This window comes from Callithrix jacchus, chromosome 13, assembly GCF_049354715.1.
Source record: "Callithrix jacchus isolate 240 chromosome 13, calJac240_pri, whole genome shotgun sequence".
NCBI classification, from domain to species: Eukaryota; Metazoa; Chordata; class Mammalia; order Primates; family Cebidae; genus Callithrix; species Callithrix jacchus.
This window is the reverse complement of record NC_133514.1, coordinates 16,006,569-16,033,652: the sequence shown is the minus strand read 5'-3', so window position 1 is coordinate 16,033,652 and position 27,084 is coordinate 16,006,569. Positions and strand designations below refer to the sequence as shown.

The window sequence follows — 27,084 nt, the reverse complement described above, 5'->3', positions numbered from 1 at the left end:
TCCTTGATGTTTATTCTATTTAGGAACACTGTAACTACCTCTGTGGTAATGAAGATGGGACTCATCCGAGTGTTATCCCAAGTCTCGAAAACTGTTGTAAAGATAGAGAAGCGGGTAAGAAATTTCTATTTGTTTTTAAGCTTATAGATATCATTTTCTTGTTGATAAAACCTGTCATAATACTTGGAGTTTTCAGTGGTCTATTAATACCTTGATGCTTCTGAAATAACACGTGAATGAAGAACAGTTGAGAGGCATAGAATCTCCTTGGAGAGCCTCGGAATTGGTCTGTCCATTTCATGAATCCAGTTTTACTTAGTGGTGGAATTTGTAAAGAAAATTTATGTTTCAATTTTATAAACCTTTAAGATGTTCATGCGAAATTTTACTTGGAAATCTGTTACCATATTTTAATTGGAAATGTGCTTATCTTCTCCATTTTGAATTTGCGCTACCAACAGTTATTCTGTAGCTCTGCTTTGCTAGTTGTTATGTAAATAATAGCTGAATATAATCACATTAAAAGATTCTAGTATACGCCTTTTAGATAAGAAATCTAGCTTAATTTTTAGAAGTTACTCTCATTTATTATCTAATTATAGATGATGGAGAAAAGTTGGAAGCACTGGCCTTTGTAAATATGCGGAAGAGGAAGAGAGTTACTTTTGGAGAGGAGTTAAGGCCGGAAGTGTTTGACGAATCTTTGCCAGCAAATACTCCATTGCGTAAAGGAGGAACACCTGTTTGTAAAAAGGACTTGAGTGGTCTCAGCTCCCTGCTGCTTGAGCAGTCACCAGTTCCTGAGCCATTACCTCAGCCAGATTTTGATGACAGGGGGGAGAATCTTGTAAGTGTGAAAAGGGTTGGACAAACTTGCCTGTATTTTCGTCAGGCTTAACCTGCTTTGCATGAGCAATAACTATGTTTTGAAATGAGATAGACTAAATGATATGCCATGATTTAATCTATTTTGCATGTAAGTTTTTATGAATTTTTCCCCATTAGAAATAATACTTCCCCGACTCCTTGTACATATTGAACAGCTTTATGCCAATGAATTTGACAAATTAAGTAAACTGGATACCATCCTTGGAAAACACAAACTACCAAAATTCACCGAAGGTGAAATAAATTAGCTCAGTGGCCGTATATCAACTTAAGACATTTAAACTGTAGTTAAGACCTTCCCACAAAGAAAACTCTAGGTATAGATGATTTCTTTTTATTTTATTTTTTTTGAGATGAGGTCTTACTCTGTCACCTAAGCTGGAGTGCCGTAGTGCACTCATGGCTCACTGCAGCCTCAGCCTCTCCAGGCTCAAGCTGGCCTCCTGTCTTGGCCTCCTGTCTTAGCCTCCTGAGTCGCTGGGACTATGGGCGCACATCACCATGCCTGGCTAGTTTTTGATGATTTTACTGATGAATTCTACCAAACATTTGAGCAGGTTAAAATATTAATTCTACACAAGTTTTTCCACAAATTGAAGGGGTGGGTTAATTGATGTCAGCATTGTGATTTCAACATTAACCTGGTGCTGAAATCAGACAGGTATTACAAGAGAAGAGAGCGTCAGTTCAGTATCCTTGAAGCATAGCAATATCTAAAAAGATAATACATCATAACCATGTGAGATTTAGCCTTGGCTGCAATGTTGTTTAATGTTTGAAAACAAATCAGTGTAATTCGCCTTGTTAAAAGATTCATACAGAAATATGATCATCTGAGTAGATACAGAAAAAGCATTTAACAAAATCTCATATCCATTTCTCGTTTAAAAAACAAAACAAAACCTCTGAGAAAAATGGTAATAAAAGGGAATTTCTTCAAACTGACAACTGTCTATGCAAAAGCAACAGTTACTATCTTACCAGCAATTATGTGGGAAAGATTCGCTATCTGTATTTGTTTGCCATCTTACCTTGGAGTTCCCTGAATAATAATATAACAGACTGTGTTTATGAATGAACTTTTAAATTTTTTTTGGAGGAGTTAGAAATTTAGCAGTGGATCATTGTTTGTACTTTTGCTTAAAAATTCTCTTAGTATTTTGATGGATTGCAGTTAGTAGATATGATTTCACTGCAAACATGCTTGGTAAATGATATAATGCACATATATTTTTATATTCAGTCTCTTTGTTTTGCCTTGACTTTCAGAATCTTTCTGATTACCCATCTTTGCTGATTTTAGTTTTCTCCTACCAAAATAAGTTCTTATTTTTCTTTTTGACACATTATATATTCACTAAATGAAAAGATACCTAATTTCTATTCTTTTTTCCTTGTTTAGGAAAACATAGAACCACTTCAAGTATCATTTGCTGTTCTGAGTTCTCCTAATAAGTCATCAATCTCTGAGACTCTTTCAGGTAGTAACTTTTGTTTATTTTAAAATCATAAATGTCATTTTGAATATGTTAATACATTGTGTTAATACATTGACACTTTTTATTTTCTTTTAAAAATTTTATATTTGTTACCACAACATATACTTGGTTTAAAAAAACCTAATAGTATTGGAAAGCTGATATGAAGCCGTTCATTCATCCCTTTCCATTCCAAGCTTCCTACTTCATGTTCACCCACATTTCACTTCCTCAGATGGGATCCCCATTTTGTTAGTTGCTAGAAGCAGCGGAGTTAGCCTCTCACCTCTTAAGTACCGATGACAAGCTGCTCTTCACAGTTTGCAGAATTGCCATCGGGATTGTAAGGATCGTTCTTAAACGTCCAGACATTTTCCTCAACATTAATGCGGCATTTTTAGCATATGTGCTTTCTAAGGTCTTTGGCTTTGTTGTGATTATGACAAAGCAACAGAGATTGCTCCCAGCTTTTCTGACAAACCAGGACTTAGCTGGCAGATGTCATGGGATGGGCCCCTTTATTCATGTGTCTACTCTGGCAGAAACCCTTTAATGGCTTCTTGTTGACACAAACCAAATGTAGTAGACTCTAAGCCATGTGTTACTAAGTTAGGGCTAAAATTTGAACCACAGTCTATTACGTTCCGAAGCCCATACCCTTAAACACATACCGCCTTTAATTTATATCATTAAAATCATCTGCTAGGCATGGTGGCTCCCGCCTACAATCCCAGCAATTTGGGAGGCTGAGGCAGGCAGATCACTTCAGGTCAGGAGTTCAAGACCACCCTGGCCAACATGTGAAATCTTGTCTCTACTGAAAATACAAAAAAAAAAAAAAAAAGGCATGGTAGTGGATGCCTATAATCCCGGCTACTTGGGAGGCTGAGGCAGGCGAATCACTTGAACCTGCGAGGTGGAGGTTACAGTGAGCTGAGATCATGTCACTGCCCACCAACCTGGGTGACAGAATGGCACTCCATCTCAAATAAAAAAGTGGTCAAAATAAAATTACTACACTTTAAATACAATTTAAAACAAAATAAATATTTTCATGGTTATCTTAATGTCCTTTTTGTGATTTCAGTATACAAAATGTATCTTGGAATCAATGGACGTTTGTGAAAATAACATGCATTATTGTAATGTGATTTATTCTGCTATCTTAGCTTGGTAATATATTAAGCAGTCACCATGGAAAATGGTGAAAGTTTGAGTATCGAGTAAACTTAAAGTTTTTTAAATTAAAGAAAAAATTGGATTTCAAAATTTGTGCCACTTGGTTCTTCTTATTTTTGTTGAGATATGGCATTACAGGTGGATATCCTAAATAGAGTATTTCCAAAGGAAGATCCATGTTAAAATTTTGTGTTTCCTACTCTGATTCGGCTTTTGTCTTGTTTATCAGGCACTGATACCTTTAGTTCTTCAAATAACCATGAGAAAATAGCCTCTTGTAAAGTCGGTAGAGTAACAAGGACCTCTAACAGAAGAAATGTAAGTGTTTGTGTTTGGCACAATGTATTTGTTTTTAAATCATGCAATATACCTTTTCTGTTTTCATGGTCAAATGATAATGGGTGAAAGCTTGGTTTAATCAGTGTCATTAAGAAGTCATACTTTGGCCGGGCACAGTGGCTCACACCTGTAATCCCAGCACTTTGGGAGGCCAAGTCGGGTGGATTGCCTAAGGTCAGGAGTTTGAGATTAGTTTGGCCAACATGGTAAAACCCCTTCTCTGCTAAAAATACAAAAAAATTAGTCCAGCATGGTAGCATGCACCTGTAATCCCAGCTACTCAGGAGGCTAAGGCAGGGGAATTGCTTGAACCAGGGAGGTGGAGATTACAATGAGCCACGATGGTGCCAAAGCTAATACTTTATCCTGTCTAACATGTAACATATAAAGTGATTATGTGTTTCTGATTTAATTTTAATGCTATTAGAAGAAACATCTAATAAAATGAGATGCTTTCAGAGTTGTGTTAATGTGGAAGTTAACAAAATTTGTTTGAGATCTATATGATTTTATGAATTTCATTGAGGTGAAATTGCTATTTTGTTAAATTAGATAAAATTTGGGTTTTTGTTTATAACATCATAAAGTATAAACATATACTGTCATAGGGTATTTAGCTTATATGGTTGAATGTTAAACCTAGGATTCAAACCAATATAATCTAAAAATTCATGGTTTTTTTTTTCTCATAACCCAGCGGTTAGGCGCTAAATTGTAGGTTCTTAATGAGTAGTTGATGAATAAATGAATTAATGAATTCTTAAGCTGTGTTTTCTTTCCTATGAATTAATGAATTCTTAAGCAGTGTTTCTTTCTTCCGTAATATAATTGGATAATGTATGTATGCTTCTGGGTCTGCGTTTGATATTTTAGAAAGTGGCAATTACCGTTTCCACCAATTTTCATTAAAGTGCTTTTAATAGGATTTGTGAATTAAGAAATGAGAACCAAAGTAGTAGAGATACCCTGTGAAGCACAACAAGAGTGAGAGCTGCACATTAACATGTAATTGCTGTGGTTTATGGTATCCTCACTTTAAACTTTCTTTATAGCAGTTGGTCAGTTTTGTAGAAGAGAGTGTTTGCAACTTAATGAATACAGAAGTTCAGCCTTATAAAGGAAAGAAAATTAATAGGAGGAAGTCTCAAGAAACAAAGTGTACAAAGAGAGCACTTCCTAAGAAGAATCAGGTAAGCATGTGTTTAAAGATAGAATACAGAGTAGAAGTGGTATATTTCCTTATTGTATGATTAGGAAAATAAAGAAAAAATTTTTTTCCGGTTGACATTGGACCAAGATTATTAATGCAGTCTTATGGAGTAGCATGTGGTGTGTGGGATGGGGGGGGCTATATACTTAACTCTGAATTACCTAAGGGATACTTTTGCATCTTCTTTATCATCTTGTGTTGTGTACGTCCTGCACAGTAAATTAATAGGCACTCGAACCTGAAATTGATTCTCCTCTTTGAATCTAACATCTCACCCTATTGGGAATCCTGAGTTTTTTAGGCAGGGATAAGTGCGCCACTTGCTACTTGTTAGATTTTCTTTTTCCAGTTGCAGAATCCAATTTTTCCCTATATTTAAGGAAAAATGAAGAAACTAGCTCTCAGTCTTTCTTAACACTTCTCGTCACCTCAAATACCCTTGCTATGCACATGGTTAGCCAATTTAACACCTTAACCCAGTTCCTTTTCCTTCTCCAGCTCAGTGATCTGGGCTCCACTACTCTGAAGCCACCTACTCACTCTTGCTGCTATTCCTCTAACTTCTTACTGCCTAACACCTTTGCACTTAGAGCAATGCTCATTCCATGACCCCATCTTCCTGTCCATCCAGCCTACTCACTCCCTTCCTCTGGCATTCCTTCTGCACTACGAAGCTTTCAGATACACGTTAAGTTCACGTTTGCCTCTTCATCCTGAACTGAGAAATGTTTCCAGCTCTTGTCAGGAATCTCAATTCTAGATCCTTTTCCTTCCACCTCATCCATCCAGCAAAATTTCCAGTCAGACTGAGTTATCCGCTCCCCCATCTGACAGAGACACTCACACAGGAGTTGGGGGTGGTACTCCTACACATTCACTGCCATCTGGCCTTCCTCTTCACCACTTTGCCACTTCACTTTATTTTTAACACTAAAGCCAGTGCATGCTTTTCAGTCCTGTTCTTATTGGACATCGTAGCATTTGACATGGTGGAACACTCCTGTACAGTCTCTGCCTAAAGTTTGTTTTCTGTCTCCCATTGTTAAATGTTTGTATTTTCCAGAATTCTCCTCTTTGCCTTGTAAATTATTTATTTTCTGGGTAATTTCATATACAGCATGGTTAGTGAGCATATATGAAGACCAAAACTTCCTGATCTTTAAATCTGTGTTCAACTACGTACTAAGCATCTGTCTTTAACTATGCTATGTCAAAATCAACATTTCTAAAAGCAGGCTTACCGTCCACACACATACCCAAAACATTCCATAAACTTCATTCCTCCTCCGTGAAATAAAAATGACTGCCTTTCTTGGCTGAATGGCGCAGATATCCTTAAGTCACAAAATCCAGAAGAAAGTGGGTGCTTTTCTGCTTTCCCTTTTTAGGTCACACACTCCTGATAAAATGATGAACGATTATCTTGCTGAAAAAAGATACTATTAATTCAAAAATACACATACATCTTACTACATTAGAAATCAGTTTTCTTCACGTGCGTGTGTGTGTGTGTGTGTGTGTGTATACAATTTTAAAGCACTGTTAAAAAGAATATGCACCTATTTATTCATGTAAAATTACGGCCGGAAAGTACAAAAAGGATTGAGCATTAACTCACTGCAATCCCTCCCCGGACCTTGCTGAATTAATACAATTTATGTAATAAATTGTATTAATTACAATTAAATTACAATTACAATTAAATTGTAAAAGGAATAGACTTAGAATAACAATGAGAGGAGGAAAGGAATGAGGAGGGGTATTAAGCAACAGACGACAGCCTTCAGTGAATTTGTAGAAGACCAAGCAGATGGGAATATGTTGACAGATAAAAAAGGTGGAAAGATTTACAGCTCAGAATGTGCTAGGAGGGAGCTACAGAGGAGTTGGGAGCCGGCCTGTTCATGGGAATCCCAAGAGACCCTGACCCAGAATTGGCAGGTACGATGGATGGTGAGAGTGAGAGGTGGTACTGAAAAACCGAGGTATTAATTGAAGTCCTGTATGTGGGACAGTTTGCACCAGTTGTCATGCCATCCCCCTCCCACCCTGATGCTCAGAACAGATGTTGTCATCTAGGTTAAAGCCCTCATTCTGGCATTTGAAAAGTCCCACAATCTTGACAACCAGCTCCTGCCCTAATGCAAAGCCTGACAGTTGACACTCCCCATTGTGCCCCACTCTGCCCCACACAGAATTCCTGGGTAGGATTTTCATGCAGGAAAGAGACTGAGCTGGAAAGCAGAGGAGACCTATACCAACTTACCAATCTTAAATAAGAAACAGACCGTTGAATAGAACAAATACCATGAAAAAGATGTTAAGGTTAAAGACTGATGTCAGAGAAATAGATTATTCAAAGAATAGAAGGAAAATTTATATAAATAAATACTTTATATATTCCAATTTAAGAAAATATGACCCAAATAAAAGTAAGATGTTATGAAAAAGGAATTGCAAAAACAAAATTTAGTAGTTGGACAGAAGAATTAAAGTTAAGGAATGTCTCCCAGAAGGTAGAGCAAAAGAAAGACTGGAAACAAGAGAATCTAGGAGACTTCGTAGTTAAAATGAGATCCGTTGGGCGGGCCCTACTCCATCCAACTGGTATTGTTAGAAGAGGAGGAAATTCAGACCCACAAAAGGATAGCAGGGAAGCATGTGTGTAGAGAAATGACCATGTGAGGACCCAGTAAAAAAATGGCCATCTGAAGGCCAAGGAGAGGGGCCTCAAAAGCCACCAGGCCTGCCAACATCCTGATCTTACACTGTCAGCCCCCAGAACAGAGAAAATTAATTTCTGTTGTTTAAACTACCTAGTCTATGACATTTATTGCAGCAGCCTTACAAACTAACACATTACTCTTTGTCTAAGAAAGTAGAGGATGTTACAAAATGATAATGCTTTATGTACACACACACACACACACACACACACACACACACACACACACACAGGGTGTTTTAATTTTTATTTTAAGTGAAAGAGTAAGCCAAAGAGAAATAAAAAGCTGGCTATAGGGAGAAGGGAGGAGACAGAAGAGAATGGGAACACAAGCTAGACTTGGTTAAGTGTATACTGTGTTTTAGTTTTGGTTGTGGGACCACCATGTAAATGCTTTACCTGACTATGAAATAAACCAAAACAAGTAGAAAGAGAATAGTCTCTAAAAAATGAATGGAAAATTTGACAAATTAATCTTGCTATGTGAAGTTGGTGGCTTAACCTCATTACATTTTTTTTTTTCAAACCTAGAAATTTGAATATAAGGGGGATAAATCTTAAGGACAAAAATAAGTACGAAGAAACTATAAACAGTATGAAACACTCAATTTAGAATAAAGCAAATAAGCATTTTTTACCCTCATTAAGAATCAAGATGTTAGCCAAGAGACAAAAGATAAATTTTTAAATCGAAGAAATTTGAAACTTCGTTAGACTAAATTTGAATTAAAAATAAGAGTAAAAACTCATATTATTTTCCATTTAAAGAATTGTCCAGCTCTGTCCGCTGATAAAGCTTAAGATTCATCAGCATCCCTGGTGCATAGACTGTCATTAGACATACCAGTTAAAAGGGATTAGGGTCCCTTGGTGAAATGGCTGCTTTCAGATTTACAACAGATCTAGAAAGTTAGCCTGGCTGAGTCTGTACCAGAGTACAAGGAACAATGCTAAAAAACCTAATGGTGTCATGTTAACAGACACAGAACCATCTTCATGGGGCTTCCACTGACCAGATAAGACCATCAGCATTGCAAGGCATTAAAGTGCAATCATGAAATAACACATAAGTTTGTTATCACTTTTTTTTTTAAGGAATGGCCACTGTAGAAGCTTGCCAGGCTACTCATTTTTTTTGATAACAGGAAAATAAGATTTGAGCTCTATTTCGGGTAAACAAATAGTTGATGAGGGAAAAGTTGTTTATAGAAGAATTTTAGCTAATAAACAAAAAATGCCCAACAAAAGCTGCTAAAACATTAGATAAAAGGCTGATGTGACATCATAGTGGCAATCAACAGAGGAAAGAAGCACCATATAGAATGGGAGAAGATACCGTAACTACAAACCGTACATCTGAGAAGGGGTTCATGGCCAAAATATATAAGAAACTCAAACAGCTCAATAGCAAGAAAACACTAATTTTAAAATGGGCAAAGGTCCAGAATAGGCATTTCTCAAAAGACATGCAAATGGCTAACATCACTAATCATCAGGGAAATGCAAATTAAAACCACAGTGAGATATCACTGGCTGTTATCAAACATGAACGATTACAAGTGTTGGAGAGGATATGGAGAAAAGGGAACCATGTGTACACTGTGGGTAGGAATGTAAATTGCTGCAGCCTGTTTTGATTGGCAGAGTCAGCTAAAAAGACAGAGCTAAATCTCTAAACAAAATGTTTTATTTGGGAAAACATAACTGCAGTTTGAGGCATACGCACAGACTGAGGTGGTGTTTGATGTGTCTGAAGAACAAAGAAAGTTGGGATGTTTAGTAGAAAGAGAAATGTTACATATTACTTAGAAAGAAAACTCACCGGCTCTAAGCAGAGTTTTGAGGAGCTGGTAAGTTCTCACTGGTGAGTGATGCTGGTAGTTAAATCTAGTCCTACAATCCCAAGTATTTTTTTCCCTTAGTCTCTGGACTGTAGTTGGTTATGACATGACAACTCCAAATAATCCATTTTCACAAGCCATTATGGAAAACAGTATGGGGGTTTCTCAAAAAATTAAAAATAGAACTACCATATGATCCAGCAATCCCGCTTCTGGGTATGTATCCAAAGAAGATGAATCAGTATATCGAAGAACAATATCCAAGTTAGGGACTCAAGCTAAGTATCCATCAACAGATGAATGGGTAAAGAAATATGTGTGTACACACACAAGGAAATGCTCTTCGGCCTTAAAGAAATCCTGTCATTGTGACAGCATAGATTCACCAAATAAACATCAAGGGAAGTAAAAAAAGGAGCCATAGAATGAGAGAGAGTGAAAGACATATTCATCAAATGGGGATGTGTGGAGATCTTATTGGGGTCCTGATTAGACCAACTGTTTAAAAAAAAATTATGGGCCAAGGGAGAAATTTGAACTTTGAGGAGATACTAGGGAACATTGCCATCATGGTTTTTGTGTTTTGTTGAATTACATTTTGTTTTGTGTTTTTGAGGGGACAGATCTTGGCTCATTGCAGCCTCTGCCTCCTGGGTTCAAGGGATTCTCCTGTATCAGCCTCCCTAGTAGCTGGTACTCCAGGCATGCACCACCATGCCCAGCTAATTTTTGTACTTTTAGGGGAGATGGGCTTTTACCATGTTGGCCTGGCTGGTCTCAAACTCCTGACCTCAGGCGATCTGCCGCCTCCCAAAGTGCTGGGATTACAGGAGCCTCACCTGGTGTACATTTTTAATTTTGCCATCATTTTAGGTACACACTGTTCTAACAAGTAATGCAGAGAGATCCCAAGTACCCTTTACCTAGTTTCCCCCAGTTGTGACATCTTGCAAAACTGTAGTTCAGTGTCACAGCCAAGATCCTGATACAGTGGAGATCCAGAGAGCTCTCACATGACCTTTTGCAGCTGCATCCACTTCCTACTCATAACCCCGCCTCATCCCCTGGCAACCACCAATGTTTTTCCATTCCTACACTTTTGTCATTTCGAAAAGCTTACCTAAATGGAGTCATGCACTGTGTAATTCTGGGACTGGCTTTTTCACTCAGCTTAATTCTCTGGAGGTTTGTTAGGTTGTTATGTGTGTCAGTAGTTCTTTTTGTTGTTGAACCATATTTATAATTGTCTTTAAAGAAAAACAACCTTTAACTCTTCAAGATACTGTAGGATTTTCAGATGAAATGATGTGTAACGTCTGGGATCTGCTGTAAGATAGTCTGGAGCTAGGGGAGTGTAAGTGAATCATTTCTATATGCTAGTAATTGTCGAAGTTAGCTGATGGGTACCTGGGATTCAATAAAGTATTTTCTGTACTTTCTGGGTGTTTGAAATTTTCCATTATAAAAAGTTAAAAATTAGCAGTATGAGCCCCTTAGAGAGAGGGAGCTAACTGCAAGAGCTGAAAGTGGACCCAGTCGATAAGCGAGCACCAGGGGCAGCGAAGCATGTGCTTGATGACCGGAAGCTTTCCTGTACAGTGTGATTTGTTGCCATGTCCATGAATTTTTCTTTTCTGAGACAGACCTTCTCTCTCTTACCCAGCCTGGAGTGCAGTGGCTCCATCTCTGCCTCCCAGGCTCAAGTGACTCTCCTGCCTCAAGCTTCCCAAGTAACTGGGAGTACAGGGCGTGCCATCACACCCAGCTAATTTTTGTATTTTTGGTAGAGAAGGGGTTTCATCATGTTGTCCAGGCTGGTCTCAAATTTCTGAGCTCAAGCAATCCACCCATCTCTGCCTGTTGGGATTAAGGGCATGAGCCACCGCTTCGGCCTGAGTTATTTTTAAACAATTGTAAAGCTATTCTCTGAAAAATTTAAAGAAGTCTTAATTATGCAAATAAGACAAAAGATGAACAGTTACGTCTGCTCCCTGACCTCCTTCACTGTGTGAGAAGAGGCATTAGTGATTTTGGAGTAAATGGAATTGCTTTAGGGACAGTCCCTGCAGTTGTCCTTTGTCTGTTGAAAGCCATAATCCATCCTAACCATTTCTAGCTCTAATGGCTTCCTGAGGGGGGTTCCAACCGTATATAGTTGCTTCTGTATATGACACGATCAGCAAGGCTTTTATACTGTGGTAAATTCAGATTTTGAAAAGTTTCTGGCCTTTGACAAAATCTTCTCAAGACTGAGATCAGCACTGCCAGATACATTTTCAGGACAGACAGACCTGAGGTGCTTTAATTGTTGTTTCTGCGGGGTGAGGGAGTGGTAATACACTTCTGTTGGCCCATAACCATGAAAAACCAAGTTTAGTCTTAGAATCACGTTGAGCAAATTTTATGTAAGCTTAACTACTTCTTTGACCGTTCATTCCTTCATTCGTTCATGTTTGTGGAGTAGCCACTGTGTTAGGCACTGTTGTAGACTCAGTGACATGATTTCCAAAATCACGTGATGAAGTTTTTTTTTAAATCCATAAGTCAGAAGCTATTCTGGAGGTTATAATCTGGTGGCAGTGCCTACAATGTATTAACTGACCCACTCTCCCTATGCCCGACAGTAATACTAATACATAATTGAATATTAGAAATTAAAAGTATGTGAGTGAATGGATATGTTAATTAGCTTGATTTAACCATTACACAGTGTATACATATATCAAATCTTGTGTTACATGCCATCCATATATTCAGTTTTTGTCAATTAAAAAAATTCTTTTTCTGTTTTTTAAAAAGGGTCACTCTGTTGCCCAGGCTGGAGCGCAGTGGTGCAATCATAACTCACTGCAGCTCACCCTCCCGTGTTCACGCAGTCCTCCCACCTCAGCCTCTTGCGGAGCTGTGTGTGCCACCATGCCTAGCTAAAAATATTAAAAACCTTTTAATATTTTTCCTCATATTAACTCTCAAAGTAATGGAAAAGAATTTAAAAGAACAAGATAGCTTTTACCATAGGTCAGGCCCTACATTAACCAACTATATCACGTGTCAACTCATTTAATAATCACCCCAGCTTTATGTGGAGTATGCTGTTGTGATTCCTATTTTGCAGAGGAGAATGAGGTGCAGAAAGTCGAGGTAACTTGCGAAAGGTTATAAAGCACTTAAGTAGCAGAGTCAGGACTTGGTGTCTGCCACCAGAGGCCAATTTTTTATTTTTCAACTTATCTGTGAGCCCCAAGTTCAGATTTTTATTTTCTCTTGGCTTTCAGGTTCATTGACCAGGCCAGCATTTCCCCAACTGTTCCCTGGAATGTCAACAGATGTTCTATGAAAAAAATATTTAATGGAAAAAGATTTAACCCAGCATTTTCCTAATGTGTCTAGAGATTATTTATACTGTGGAATTCTCAGAGAATTTCATGTTGAATGTATACTGTAAATCACCAGGAAGAACATTCATCTTGTACAATTCTAAAATTATTTTTCTGTGGAATGTTTTGTTTTCAGAGGACATCTATAGATATCTCAGGGAGCACATAGTTTCATGCCATTTCTGTACTCTTGAATCTCACCATCAATTTCACCTAAGTATTCTGTGCTGTCATCCAAATGACCTTTCTTAAATTTAAGTTCAAATGTTGACACTCCCAAAGTCGCCATGTGGTGTGCCCTCATTGCTTCAAGTCGTTGTGACCAGGGCTCTGTTCCTGCCGCTCCCCCATGGATCCAATGGCTGTGTCTTGCTGAATGCAAGCCCTGCACCTGTGCTGTGCCATCTCACTTTGAGATCATGCACGTGGCATTCCCTTCTCTTTGAAAAGCTCATTATAGGCCAGAACAGTCCTTGCTTGTTTGAGATTTGCCTTAGACATTTCATTTCCTGTGGCACCAATCTTGAACACCTCCTGCAGGCCTGGTACCATCTTCTCAGCTCACACAGTCTGGCATGGTGCATACATATGTAACTCTTTTTCCTTTAGACCAGCAGCTCCTTGAAGAACACATTCTCTTTGCTTGTAGATCCGATACCTGGCAAGTCATTAGCTGGCAAATGGCAGTCTCAATAAATTTGTGAATGAATTCTGGATGCATTTTCTGGATGTATTCATTGTTAATATGTTGTATGCTAGCCCTAAAGTCTGGTTCTCTCCAACATTATCACTTTGAATATATGTCATTCCTTTTACTCATAGCAGTTTTTCTTTCTAGCATTTCATTACAGCATTTTGAGTTTTCCTGAAGTCTTTTCCATACGAAATTTTTTTTAAAAAAAACATTATTTCCTAGTTGCTGATATGGCACTCAGAATTGAACGTAATACTGCATTCTGGATATTGTTAAGCAACTTTCAATTTTTATGGAAACCTACATTTTCCATCAATTAATTTCAGACCTTTGTCTTCCATCTTCTGCTTGTGCTTGTTAAAATCCACTTTGTTTTGACTGAACCTTGATTAATTCATCTGTTGTTTGAATCTGCAGATTCAGCTAGCTTTGTTTTATTCGTATTTTATGTACACACCTACTGTTTCTTCATCCAGACCTAGGAACAGAAAGCAGACTCGATAGCTTGCAGCGAATAACTCACACTACATTCATCCTGTGTCATCGTAACTATGGGCTTCTTACAGATATCTCACGACATTACATCCGTGCAGTTAGTTCTAAAGCATCTCGTATATTTTTAAATTTATCCAGCTCTTGTTTTGACAAGCACTTTGTGGAAATGTAGAAAGCTACCATACGATGTATAAACCGAGTTCTGCTTTGTTGTTTATTGGACTTTGTGACTTTGCGGAAGTTACCTGACTCCCTACCCTCAATTCAGATGCTTACAATTTTAAATGAAATATAAAAATTATCTGTTAAATAAAGCACCGTATAAACAATAATGAGAGATATTATTGAAGTTGAAAGGTCAGGCTGGACATGGTGGTTCACACATGCAATCCCAGAACTTCGGGAGGCCAAGGCAAGAGGATTGCTTGAGCTCAGGAATTTGAGACAAGACTGGGCAACATGATGAGACAGACCCCCATCTCTACAAAAATAAAAAATAAAATAAAACAGACATGGTGGTGTACACCTGTGGTCCCAGCTACCCTGGAGGCTGAGGTGGGAGGATCACTTGCACCAGGTGCCAGAAGTTGCAGTGAGCCGAAATCACATCACTGCACTCCAGCCTGGGTGACAGAGTGAGACCTTGTCTCAAAAAAGTTAACGAGTCAAAATTTTACGTGGTACTACATTCTTTCTTAATTGCAATGTTTTAATGCATTTTCTCAGGTTTTAAAAAGTTGCAGAAAGAAGAAAGGAAAGGGAAGGAAAAGTGTTCAGAAGTCTGTATATGGGGAAAGAGACTTTGCTTCTAAGAAGCCCCTCCTCAGTCCTATTCCTGAGCTGCCTGAAGTCTCTGAGATGACACCTTCGGTTCCAAGCGTCCGAAGACTAGGTTCAGGTATCCTGTCCTTTTCCTGGGAGTTATATTTTATCTTTTCTCTTTGCCCTCTTCATTGCTATTTCACTTTTTTCAGGTTTTTCCCATTCACTGTGTAAAGAGTACATAAATTTAAAAAGCAGCATTTCCTCGCATTAGCATGAGAATTTCAAGTGGAGGAAAGTCACTTGTAACTTGTAGGTGGCTGAGATCCGTTTCAGACTCTGATGGAAACTCTGGATCCTTTCCCCAGAAAAACTTGAGACACAAAGTTTTGCATATAATACTAGTAATAACTCTATGCATCCTGTTTCCTTTGACTTTTTAAAGCATTTTGTGAAAATAAATTTTACTGGGTGTTGTAGTCCATCACTGAAAGTGAACGAGAGCTTGAGCACCCACCTGTAATCCCAACCATTTGGGAGCCCAAGGCGGAAGATTGCTTGAGCCCAGGATTTCGAGGCCTGGGTAACAGCAAGACCCTGTCTCTTAAAAAAACAAAAACAAAAAAAGGGAATGAGGTGATGGTTCAGTAATAGATACACCTTATATGAGTTAAGGAAAATGATGTTTTGTTAGAGTTGACACTACTGAGCGTTTTCTAAAAATAATATATATAAGTTGATCTTGATTAACTTGAAAGTTATTTTATTAGCAAATCAGTTGATATACTGGATAGATAAAAAATGGATTGGAATTGCTTCTGTTTTCTAATGCCAAAATTTTAAATGGACTGACTCTTGCTGAAAATCATAAAGGTTTTTTTTTTTTAATTTTTAGTAGAGATGGAGTATCCCTATGTTGCCCAGGCTGGTCTCGAACTCCTGGGCTCAAGCAATCTTCCCACCTTAGCCTCCCAAAGTACTGAGATTACAGGCATGACCCACCCTGCCTTGCCTGAAAATGATGATGTGTGTCCACTTGGTGTGTTGATTTTGTATAGAATCATTTTTTAAATGGCTACCTTTGTCAATCATTAGATATTTATAGCCTGTCTCCTATTTACAGTATACTATACAAGATTAATAACAGACTTGAGGATGAATGAGGTATATGCCACCATAGACTCTTGGCTTCTGCATCTGCTTAACATTAGGATAGCACAGGAGTTTAAATAAATAGCCACCTCTCTGTCGCCCACGCCGTGGCTCACTCTTCTTCTGCCATGCTTTCTCACAGGCTGTGTTGCAACAGAGGATCCACTACTCTAGCTCTTTTTAATCTGGCCTAATGTTGCTTATCTTCCAAGCTTTGGATTTCCTGTCTGTTTTTCTAGGAATACTTTGCGACATACTTCTATCACCTGGCTTTATGATCTATTTTCCATGTTCCCCAGCTCCCTAAAACCTCGGTCTCCTTGACAGTAGAAACTAAGTCTTACTTTGATTACATCTCTGTTTCCTAATAGGAAGTTTCCAAAAGATGTTTAAATGGGGATTGTAGTAAAATTTTCCGTCTTGCATCCTATTAGAGAATTTCTTTTAAAAAATACCCGAAGCGTTTTTTATCTGTAACCAGTGGTATCACCAGCTGTATGTGTTTAAAGCAATTCCGTTCCTTCCTTCCTTTATCCTCTCTTTCTCTTTTTGCTTTCCTCTCTCCCTGTATCTCCTTTACCTTCCTTCTCTAGTATGTTAGATTTTATGCAAAATACATAAATATCAATTTATTTTTTTTGTAATGGAGTCTTGCTCTGTTGTCCAGGCTGGAGTGCAGTGATGCAGTCTTGGCTCACTGCAACCTCTGCCTCCTGGGTTCCAGCAATTCTGCCTCAGCCTCCTGGGTAGGTGGGACTACAGGCGCACGCTACCATGCCTGGCTAATTTTGTATTTTTAGTAGAGATGATGTTTCAGCTGCTGGCCTCAGGTGATCCGCCCACCTCAGCCTCCCACAGTGCTGGGATTACAGGCATGAGTCACTGCACCCAGCCATAAATAGCAATTTTTAAAGCTGTCTAAAGAGCCCAACTAACAATGGTTGGCATTGAGAGGACACTCACCTGTTTAATCTGTAGCTTTAAGTGACATGATTTTTAAGTACCTTCATTATAGATGTATTTTTAAATGGAAACACTGTTTTTCAGACTTTTGGCTTGCCTTACGTTTTGTGCATCTTTTAGTTTTTATTTTGTTTAAAACACTTTATTCATCTGACTGTCCACTTACAAACGTTATCTGTGATAACCAAAAAGATTCCGTCTAATAGATCTAAGATTTAGAACTTAGAAAGCCTGAATTCATGTGGGCTGTGTTACTTACCAATCTGAAGAACCTGGATGACGGTTTTCCCACCTCTGATGTGCCGGAAACACGTGGAGATACACCCATGTGTATCTTCCTGGAGGATAATTAGTCAAAGTCTGAGGAATTAGGGGTCGGTTTTGAGAATATTGAAACAAACATGGTTCTGTCTGAGAGTACAGTGCACTTTATAGTGATTTTTAACAAAGGGCATGAGACCTGATTGTCTTTAGGCATTCTGTTTTAGCTCATTAGTCCTCAAATAACCCAGAATTCCTAGTTTTCCCTTCTCTGTTTCAGAGGATACATTGATAGAAAGTTTCAGAAGCATCATGTTGCCCATTTTCAGGGAAATGGAGAAACGTTGCTGTCTTGTGCTAATGGACCTTGTAGCAGGGGAAAAATATTAGAATGGAGGGAGCAGTATCAGGTGCCATTCTCATTTTCATGGTTTGAGATTATATGCTTTATTAATTCATGCACTGAATACCTCTTTTCTTAACCCGTGGCTCGTGGAAGAACTAAAAGAGGATGATGACAGACGGCCCAGTACATTGTAACTTTTGTGGGTCTTGTGAAAGCTGAAAATAGGAAAACAAAACAGGACACCTGATGATTTAATAAATGTAAAGTTCCCATTGTTACTTTTTAATTAGATTTAAACTTATTTACCTGCCCATAGGTTATTTCAAGTCAAATGGCAAACTGGAAGAAGTGAAGGCTCCTAAAAATCTGGTGAAAAGAAAGGATCTTTTGCCTCAGGACCCAGATTTGCATATGCATCAAGGCTTTGATAAATATGGTGCCTCTGAATTCTCCTCTTACGTGAAAAGTTCCTCATCACTTGGTAATACTGCTTCTGATGAAGATCCAAATACAAACCTGATGAACATTGATGAAAATAAAAATACTCCAAAAGCAAAAAAGAAGTCGGAAAGTGAAAATGAACCCAAAGCTGCAACTGATGGTCCTGTTTGTTGTGCTTCTGTAACTGAAGAACATGTGGCATTAGAGAGTCCCAAACCTGCTCTGATCCTGCAGCAGGGTCAAGAATTTGTTGCTGCTTGTCAAAATGCGGAAACCCTTTGTCACATCTTCCAGATTTCACCAGATCTAAACATCAAGTGTGAAAGACGAGATGACCTCTTAGTAGCTGCAGAAGGAAAGCTGCAATGTAATCATTTAATGCCTAACTCACAAATAGACTGTCATTGTTTAGGAGATGTCTTAATTGAAAATAAGAAAGAATCTAAAAGCCAAAGTGAGGATTTGGGAAGAATACCCATGGCAAGTAGCAGCGTTATGAGCTGCAGAGACAGGAAGCATAGAAGACGCTCCATGTATTATTCTGACCGTCATAGTTTACCTTTGGAAAAAAATGGAAATCACACACCCTCCTACAGTGTGGGCAGCTCTGTAGAAGTTAGTTTAGAGAATTCTGAGCTGTGTAAAAATTTGTCTGACGCCATTGAGCAAACCTTTCAGAGGAGAAATGGTGAAATCAAAGTGCGACGTAGCATGAGGCTACAGAAAGAGCTGGAAGACGAAGGGCTTGTGTGGATTTCACTTCGACTTCCTTCCACTTCCCAAAAAGCTAAAAGAAGAACAACAAGTACATTTGACAGCAGTGGATTTGATAGTATGTCTTCCAGAAAAGAAACTGTGCCCTCCAGACGAAAACCGGGAATGGCACCTCCCATCTCAGATCAAGAAAACAGCCAGGGCCCTGCTGCTGGTTCTTCTGATGAACCTGGTAAGAGGAGGAAGAGCTTTTGTGTGTCTACACTCGCAAGTACCAAAGCTGCTTCCCAGTCCAAAGGCTACCGGAGAAGGTCCTCTCTCAGTGGAAAGGGAGAGAGCTCTCTGACTGCCTTGGAAAGGATTGAGCATAGCAGAGAAAGAAAGCAGTAATTGACATTTCCTGCCAGAGCCTGTGACAAGAGGGAAAGTAACCGTCTATGCCGAAATGATCTGTCTAGTTCCCATCCTCTGTTCAACCTCGATGTTTCAGAGGTTCCTAATAAATAAACTCATTTGAGTTGAACCTACTTTTAAGTAGAAATAAATAAACTTTTTCATCATTCAAAAAGAAAATATTCTATTAAATATAGTCTTTCCCCCAGAGAGTAAATGTTTTATTATTACTATTTTGCTAAAGGGATTATTTTCAGACCCACAAAACATCTCTAAATTTTTAGACTTTTTTTTTTTAGTAATATATATATTTAAGTACATATTTACCGCTGAAGGTTTAGACTCTTGTTAGAAACATCTGTTAGAATCAACTGGTTTTATCTGGAAAAGAGGTCTCCCCCTCCACAAAAGACAAATTGATATAATTATGGAACTTTATGAAAATTGAAGGAAATATAAACTTGAAGACTTAAACTGGGTAAGATATGTGTTTTTCTTTAAATAGCAAAAAAATAAAAATAACCTGGCTATAAATCTTAACTAACAAAAGTTGAAATTACAAAACTTATTTTCCTTTGGTTAAATATAAGAGAAGCGTTGTGGCTTGCTTTAACTGTCTCAAATGAGATTTTTATTTTTATTTTAATAGATGAAATCCTAAACAAGAAATTTCAGAAAATTCTTTCAATAACAACAATCTTAAAAATTCATTATATATGAATATATAACTTAGAAATATGTGAAACTGCTCACTCCTTCAAGATTCCTATATGCTTTGTTTGTGTGTGTGTGTGTGTGTGCGCGCGTGCACGTGCGCGAGAATTTTTTTTTAGGTGAAAATACAGCAGCTCAGTTACAGACTGGGCTCTGAGATAATTCTAATTAGGCACAGGCAGTTTGGAACTTAATTCTGGTTTTCCATTATAAAGTTTTGAAAACCAGAAACTCATTGAGAAAGTTAGTTTTCTACCCTGAAGTGTGGTGGTAGGTCACTGATTTCTTTTCTTAGCACTGAGTTTTCCAGCAGTTCTTTTTCTCTTGTAATATCTGGCACTTGACTTGATTTCTCTAGCCTTTACATCTCCTATGGCTGTTTCGGTGATAGCAGTTTGAAAAACTAGATTGCTATATATCTGGAATTTATGAATGCACGTAAATCATTATATCATTAAACAATTGTCTTTGAAATCCTTTAAATCATTAAGCTTTCCCTCTACTTGATAGCAGAAACATGTTAACAAATAGAGGTCTCTATAAATAACACAGCAGGGAAGAAAGCTCCCGCTGGGCGCCCATTTCCCCCTTCTTAGATAGAGACTATTTGTTACCTTCTTGGCACCGGCAGGTCTGGAACTCCTGCTGCTAAAGACTAATGTATTTTACATTAACACTCAAAGCGATCCCCAATTTTTTCAGCTCAAGGGTGGATTGTTTTTAAAATTCTTTTATCTTTACATGTAAATTATTTATAGACTTCTTTTTCCCTCCATTTCTAGTTTGGTGTGGTTGGCAAACCACTACCACGAAAAGCAAGCCCGACACACCAAAACAATGAACAAATTAGCTTCTCTGAAGCTTTTTCATTTTGCCCGATTTTAAAAGAGAACTTTCTGAAACCTGATAAAATTGTTTTGCATTTCTGCCTTGTTCAATATGAAGACTGACAACTATTGATTGTAATTTCACTCCCTATTTTTCTGTAATGAGACATGATCTCAATTGTATTTTAATTTTTTAAATTTCACATGCTTTTGTTTTATTTCTCAAAAAAAGTGCTAATGAGAATAAGGGAAACATTTCCGATCTGTGATTGGGGCATGGTTTTTCAGATGTGAAATGTCTCTTTTTCTAGTAGCAGTTAAAAATGTAAACACACTCTTAGTTTCAGAATGTTTCATTGTAAACATTTTGTTGACGTTTGTCAATAACAAATAGGCATTTTTCCTGAAAAGAACAGATCTGAAAAGTCAAAGCAAGTTAGATGCAGTTTTTTATCTACCAGGTCTCATTTGTACGAGATTTGTTCTGTATTTGGTTGTTATTGCATGTTGGGGTTTTGTTGTTGTTGTTGTTGTTGTTTTCTTTTTCCTTTTTTAACTATTTGTTTTCATTAATGGTTAAATCAAAAACTTGGCTTCAAAATGGTTTTTTTTCCCTGCCATATCTTTTTCACTGCAGTAACTAAGGCTTGCTGTTGTTAAATTGTTTCTGTTCCTGTAGATTCTTGTTTCTTCCAGAAGATGGCAGCACAACCCTCTGAAATTTTTCCTTCTCTGCATAACCTAATGGCTTCGGCCTGGGTGGCCCTCTGTTTTCACTTATTTTTCTTCCATAAATAATATGTATCTGTTGAAAAACAGTACTGTACAGAATTTAAAAGTAGGAATATGGCAGCTATCTTCCTTCAATTTCACATAGGCATCATCCAGTCACACCCTCCTCTCCAGCTCTGTGGAAGCACTTAACACCTGGCCTGTGCCTTTCAGCTCTTTCCTGTATAAACAACGCATGCCTAGTTCTGTTGTTTTCTAACAGGATCACTCTATGTGCCACTTGGTTTTTCTGATTCACCAAAATGCTGTTAGTATCCTTTAGTCTTTTTATGGATAGCCCCAGTGCTGCTGCTTCAGTCTTTTTTAACCCCTGCATAGATTTATATATACCTTGAATATAAGGTATTATATTATAAGGAGAAGGTGGCTATCTCCTTACTAATGGATGAATGTCAGTTGTCTCTAGCTTTTGTGATTATAGCAGTACATACCACAGCAAATACAAAGCCATATTGGGCTTGTAGAAAATGTCTGTAAGATAAATTTCTTGAAATTAAAAGAAAACGATTCTGTTCTCTTCTGTGGATCGTAACTGGCACATTCCCCTTACAAACATTTTAGTATCCTTGCCTTCTTTCTGCCTCTCATTTTCTGTTCCTACTACTTAATGCCATTTTGCTTCCACCTTCTGTCACTACTGCCCCTACTTCCACTTAAGCTGCAGAACTGAGGGTGAGGCTTAGATCTGGCATAAGGAGAAGAGAATGATTAATTATGCCTGGTTTATGCTTTAGGAGAGCTACTTTTCAAAGTCATATAATTAACCTATGGTAAAGTTTGGTTTTTTAAGGCATCCAGTTTGAATTTTGGCAAATTTATACAGTCATGTAACCAGTGCCACAATCAAGTAATAGGACATTTCTCTCACCCCAGAAGAAGTTTCCTCATGCCTCTTTGTAACAGTCAGTCGTCTACCTGCCAACCCCAAGTCTTCGCAACTGCTGATCTAATTTCTAGTGTTACAGTTCTGTCTTCTCTAGAATATCATGCAAATGAGATCACACAACATATACCCCTTTGTGTCTTTAGCATGATGCTTTTCAGATTCCCCCATGCTGCATGCTGTAAGTAGTTGATACTTGTTTATTGCTGAGTAGTATTCCATTTTCTAGATGTACCAAAATTTGTTTATCAGTTTACCACTTGATGGATATTTGGATTATTTCTGATTTGGGGCTATTATGAATAAAGCTGCTATAACCATTTGCATATGGATCCTTTTTTTATAGACACATGGTTTCATTTATCTTGCATAAATACGCAGTGGTAGGATTCCTGGGCTGTGTGGTGGTAGTATTAATAAGTTTACCTCTTGAAGAAACCGCCAGACTTTTCCATAGTGGCTGCATGATTCTGCATTTCCACTGGCCATACAGGGTTTTGTTTGTTCCACATCTTCACCAGCATCTGGTATCATTAGTCTTTTTTCATTTTAGCCATTCTAGTATCAGTGCAGTGGTTTCTCTTGGGTTTTGATTTCTATTTCTCTAATGACCAATGATATTGACCATCTTTTTCTGTGCTTATTTGCCGTCTTTTTCCCTTCTTTGTTGAGATGTCTTTCCCAATTTCTTGTGCATGTTTGTTGTTGCTGTTATTGTTGTCTTACTATTATTTACTTAAAATAATCTGTACATTTGGATACACATCATTGGCTATGTCTCTTAAATATGTTTTTCTCCTTTTGTGGCTTTTTCTTTGCTTAGCGGGGTCTTTTGAAGAACCGATTTTCGTTTTGATGAAGTCCAGTTGATTCGTTTTTACTTTAATTGTTCATCTTTTTTGTGTCCTAGCCAAGTGATCTTTGCCTAATGCAAAGGCACGAATATTTTCTTCTCTGTATTCGAGTTGTATAGTTTTAGCTCTCACTTAAGTGTTAGATTCACATTAATTTTCTTAAGGTGGGTTTTTAAAATTTTTATGAAAATCATCCAGCACCATTTGTTGAAAAGATTAACCATTTCTCATTGACTGACATTGGCACCTCTGTTAAAATTATTCAACCTTTTATGTGTATATCTGTTTCTGGACATTATTCTGTTCATCTGTTTCTTCTACCAATATCATGCCACGGTGACTATAAAAGAAGTTTTTAGATTTTTTTGTTTTTAAATCATAGTTTAAGTTTTTTTGTGGTGGAGAGAGGAGGCCAGAAGAAGCAAAAGATTGACCAGCCACATCTGTCTGGGCCGTTCATTATACCCAGTCCTGTACTACCATTTGGGTGCAAGAAGCCAAGCCAGCAATGACAGGCTATCCTAGACACAGCAAGGAAACCAACTTCTCTGGGTGCCTCTGTGTTCAGTCCGGTCCTCTAGAAACTAGTTTACAACAGTTTATGATTTAAAATTTGACCCTAAGTCATTGAAAGATTCAGTCATCAAGAAATAATTATCTTTTTGGACATCATACTCTGTATAACAGTAAAAAAAAAAAAATAGGGTGAATTAAGGTTCAAAATTAAATTGCTAAAAATTAATAAGCATGGCTCATTTATTCTCATAAATTGAAGTTTTTATTATGGTTTGGTTTAGTATAAAAACTATTAGCCAGGCATAGTGGCTGACACTTGAAATCCCAGCGCTCTGGGAGGCCAAGGCAGGAGGGGAGGATGGCCTAAGCCCAGGAGTTTGAGACCAGCCTGGGCAACACGATACGACCCTGCCTCTACCAAAAAAAAAAAAAAAAAAACACTGGGCATGGTTGGTTTCAGCTACTCTGTAGGCTCAGGCAGGAGGATTGCTTGAGCCCAGGAGGTCAAGGCTACAGTGAGCCATGTTCCTGCCATTGCAATCCAGCCTGAGTAACAGAGTGAGACCCTCTCTTAAATAATGAATGTCACTGTCCTTACCCAGTAACCTTAGCATTTGAAAATGATTTCCTAATGTAGGAAAATTGTCCTGCACCAGCTCATACTAGGTAGGCAGATTATGGACCCATTGATAAAATTATTTGCCAGTCATTTACTCAACTACTACTATGTGCCAGGCATTAATTTCTAAATTACTTTCAAGATACTCAGTTTTCTTTCTGTAAGGGGACAAAATTACAATACAGGGTATGATGAAAAAGAAATACCCCAACCTGTTAGCCCTCCAGGGCATCAACTTTCGGATCATGTAAGTTTAGTTTCCTTCCAGAAGAAATGAAGCTTAAACAAAACTCACTGATAGGAGTTTTAGAGGAATGGGGACCAAAAAGCCACATCCCATTCCAAGTCTCCTTTGATTGTTATTCAGTAATTTCATTATTCTTTAAACTAATACTAGGCTTCATCTCATGTTTTAAGTAATTTTTAGCTTTCATTATATTCTAACCTATAAATACATCTGGAAAACCATGAATTTGAAACTAGACTACAAGTTGTGAATTGTGCCTAAATTTTAAAGAAACCTGCTCTGCTCTCGAATGCATAGGCATTCCTGTCTCATACTCCGGGTTTTTTTGAAGTGTATCTAAAGGGTTTCCCTCTGGATTTGGAGTCCTAGACCAAGTAAGTGGAATTGGTGTAAAATTAATTTACAGCAAATAATTGTATGTCCAAAAAGTAGCAAACTTTGGGGGTTCTTCTGTTTATTTGAAGATCATCACATAGCCTTGTCTGAGCTCTACAATGGGTTAACTAATATACTATGGCCTAATAGTTTCAAGTGTGTCTAATATTGTGCAGGTGTGTTCATTTTTGCATATTCTTTGATACTTTTCTGTTTATGAAATTGGGATACAGATTGCAAGTAACATAGCTTAAACGAGAAGGTGAGTAATTACTGCCTTTCAACTGGTACATATTTTTGTTCCACATCTTCAACCAAAATCATACTTAACCTGATTATGATGTGACCTTAAAGATTTATTAGAAGGGTTTTTAGAAATTCCTAGGAAATTGAGAAGCAAACATTTTCTGAAACTGCTTTCATTTTTTGATACTTTTTAAGTTTCTTACATGAAAAGAGAAAATGTGAGCATTTACATTAAAGAAGAATACAGGTTTTCATTTTCTAAAGGGGAGGCTGGGATTTCATTACAGAACTTCTGGTGACCACCTAGAGGGCTGACTTTTTTAAGTCTTTTTTCTCATTTGTCCTCGGCATGTAAATTGACTAGCTTAATTTATGTTCTGTGATAAAAAGTTGCCTTCAGTAATGCATACAGCTGAGATTTTGGTTTTAGAGGTAACTGAAGAAATGTCAAATTATCTAAGTTTTTAAAGTTTCTAATTCTTAAGTGTATGTGTGTGAATTTTTAAGCTCAGAATTGAAAGGTAACTTACATGTATTTGCTATGTCTAATAATTCTCATGATTTATTCACTCAAAATTTGCTTTCAAAATTCTTCCACTTTGATGGTATTTTATAATGTCAAATACAGTGATCCAATACGGCATTTCTTTTGCCTTTGAAAAGCAAATTGCATTCCCAGTGTTCTGATATCCCAGGTGCTTGTTGGTAAACAAGGAAGTAAATGTCAATTTCTTCTCCTTTTTTTACATCACGTAACTGCTAAGTATCAGGTGCTTGCAAAAATAGGTTCATCCGTATGTCTGATTCAAGCATGGGAATAATTTTTCAGTATAAAATGGGTGTCAAACAGTTGAAACTTTGTAGAGAAGATGAATAAAATAGGAATTTTTTCAGTTCAAGTACATTTAGTTTGGATGCCAGGCACTTGAATGTAAAATAAAAGATTTTCTGCCTAACATTTGTATAAAATACAATATGTGCATTTTATAATTGCTCACAACAGAGCAATCATCAATAACCTAAAGCAACCAGTCTTGTCTTTTCTTGTTTTAAGTAAACGCTGGGAATGAAGATTTCAGAAGTATTCCCTAACTCAAACCTGAAAAACCTGGTGTTAGTCTTGGGTGATTTCCAGTGACCCTCTGCCTCCCTTCTTCCTGCCCCCTGTGTAGATTTGGAACTGGGCAGCCATTTTTGTTTTTGGAAGGGAAAGGAGACAGATATAATGAATGACTTTTATTGTGCAATATTTCAAACTCTCTTGAATGCATTCGAAGGGATGGAAACTGTTCTGCCCTATGTCATAGCCAAAACAAACAAAACATATTCCCTAAACCTGGATGTGTGTTTCTCTCAAACTGGCTGCAGTTAGAGTTTAGCTCTCAAGCAAGAATTTGGTTTGACAATTTTTAGCCCTTGTTCAACTGAGTATTAGGACAGGTCACAGCCAAAGCAAATACTATGGGGAAAAATTAATGCACATATTTACAGCTTGCAGGTGGCATTCTTAAAGGTGGGAGATTTGTCTTAAGGAGTTGCATTTGCGGTAATACTTTTAAATAGACTACTTTTTGTGAATATTTTTTAAATGAACACTCTGATAATAGTGACTCTGAATGTAAATAAATTCTACAGAGGTCCCTGAAGAGTGATAAATGCTTGAATTTAAGTATTTAAACATTTAGGGACCACTAAGAATCTGAGAATTCTAGGAATATCAGACCCAGCAAATATGCACTAAAACCCCCTTGAC

The 27,084-nt window shown here is 37.6% G+C and overlaps 1 protein-coding gene across 10 annotated transcripts in view; it reads left to right on the top strand.

Moving 5' to 3' along the window:
• CDCA2 (cell division cycle associated 2) overlaps positions 1 to 27,084 on the top strand; it is a 110,727-nt gene that overhangs the window by 28,483 nt on the left and 55,160 nt on the right. For 7 of the 10 annotated variants that reach the window (XM_035269986.3, XM_078347203.1, XM_035269983.3 and 4 more), the window contains 7 exons: positions 24 to 114; positions 603 to 847; positions 2,291 to 2,369; positions 3,775 to 3,863; positions 4,937 to 5,074; positions 14,953 to 15,124; positions 18,027 to 22,800. In XM_035269986.3, coding sequence (XP_035125877.3) covers positions 24 to 114; positions 603 to 847; positions 2,291 to 2,369; positions 3,775 to 3,863; positions 4,937 to 5,074; positions 14,953 to 15,124; positions 18,027 to 19,255 — 2,043 coding nt within the window. In that variant the 3' untranslated portion in view covers positions 19,256 to 22,800. Of the gene's footprint in view, positions 1 to 23; positions 115 to 602; positions 848 to 2,290; positions 2,370 to 3,774; positions 3,864 to 4,936; positions 5,075 to 14,952; positions 15,125 to 18,026; positions 22,801 to 27,084 lie in introns of those variants that run through there. The other 3 variants (XM_078347205.1, XM_035269987.3, XM_035269989.3) reach the window with 2 other exon arrangements.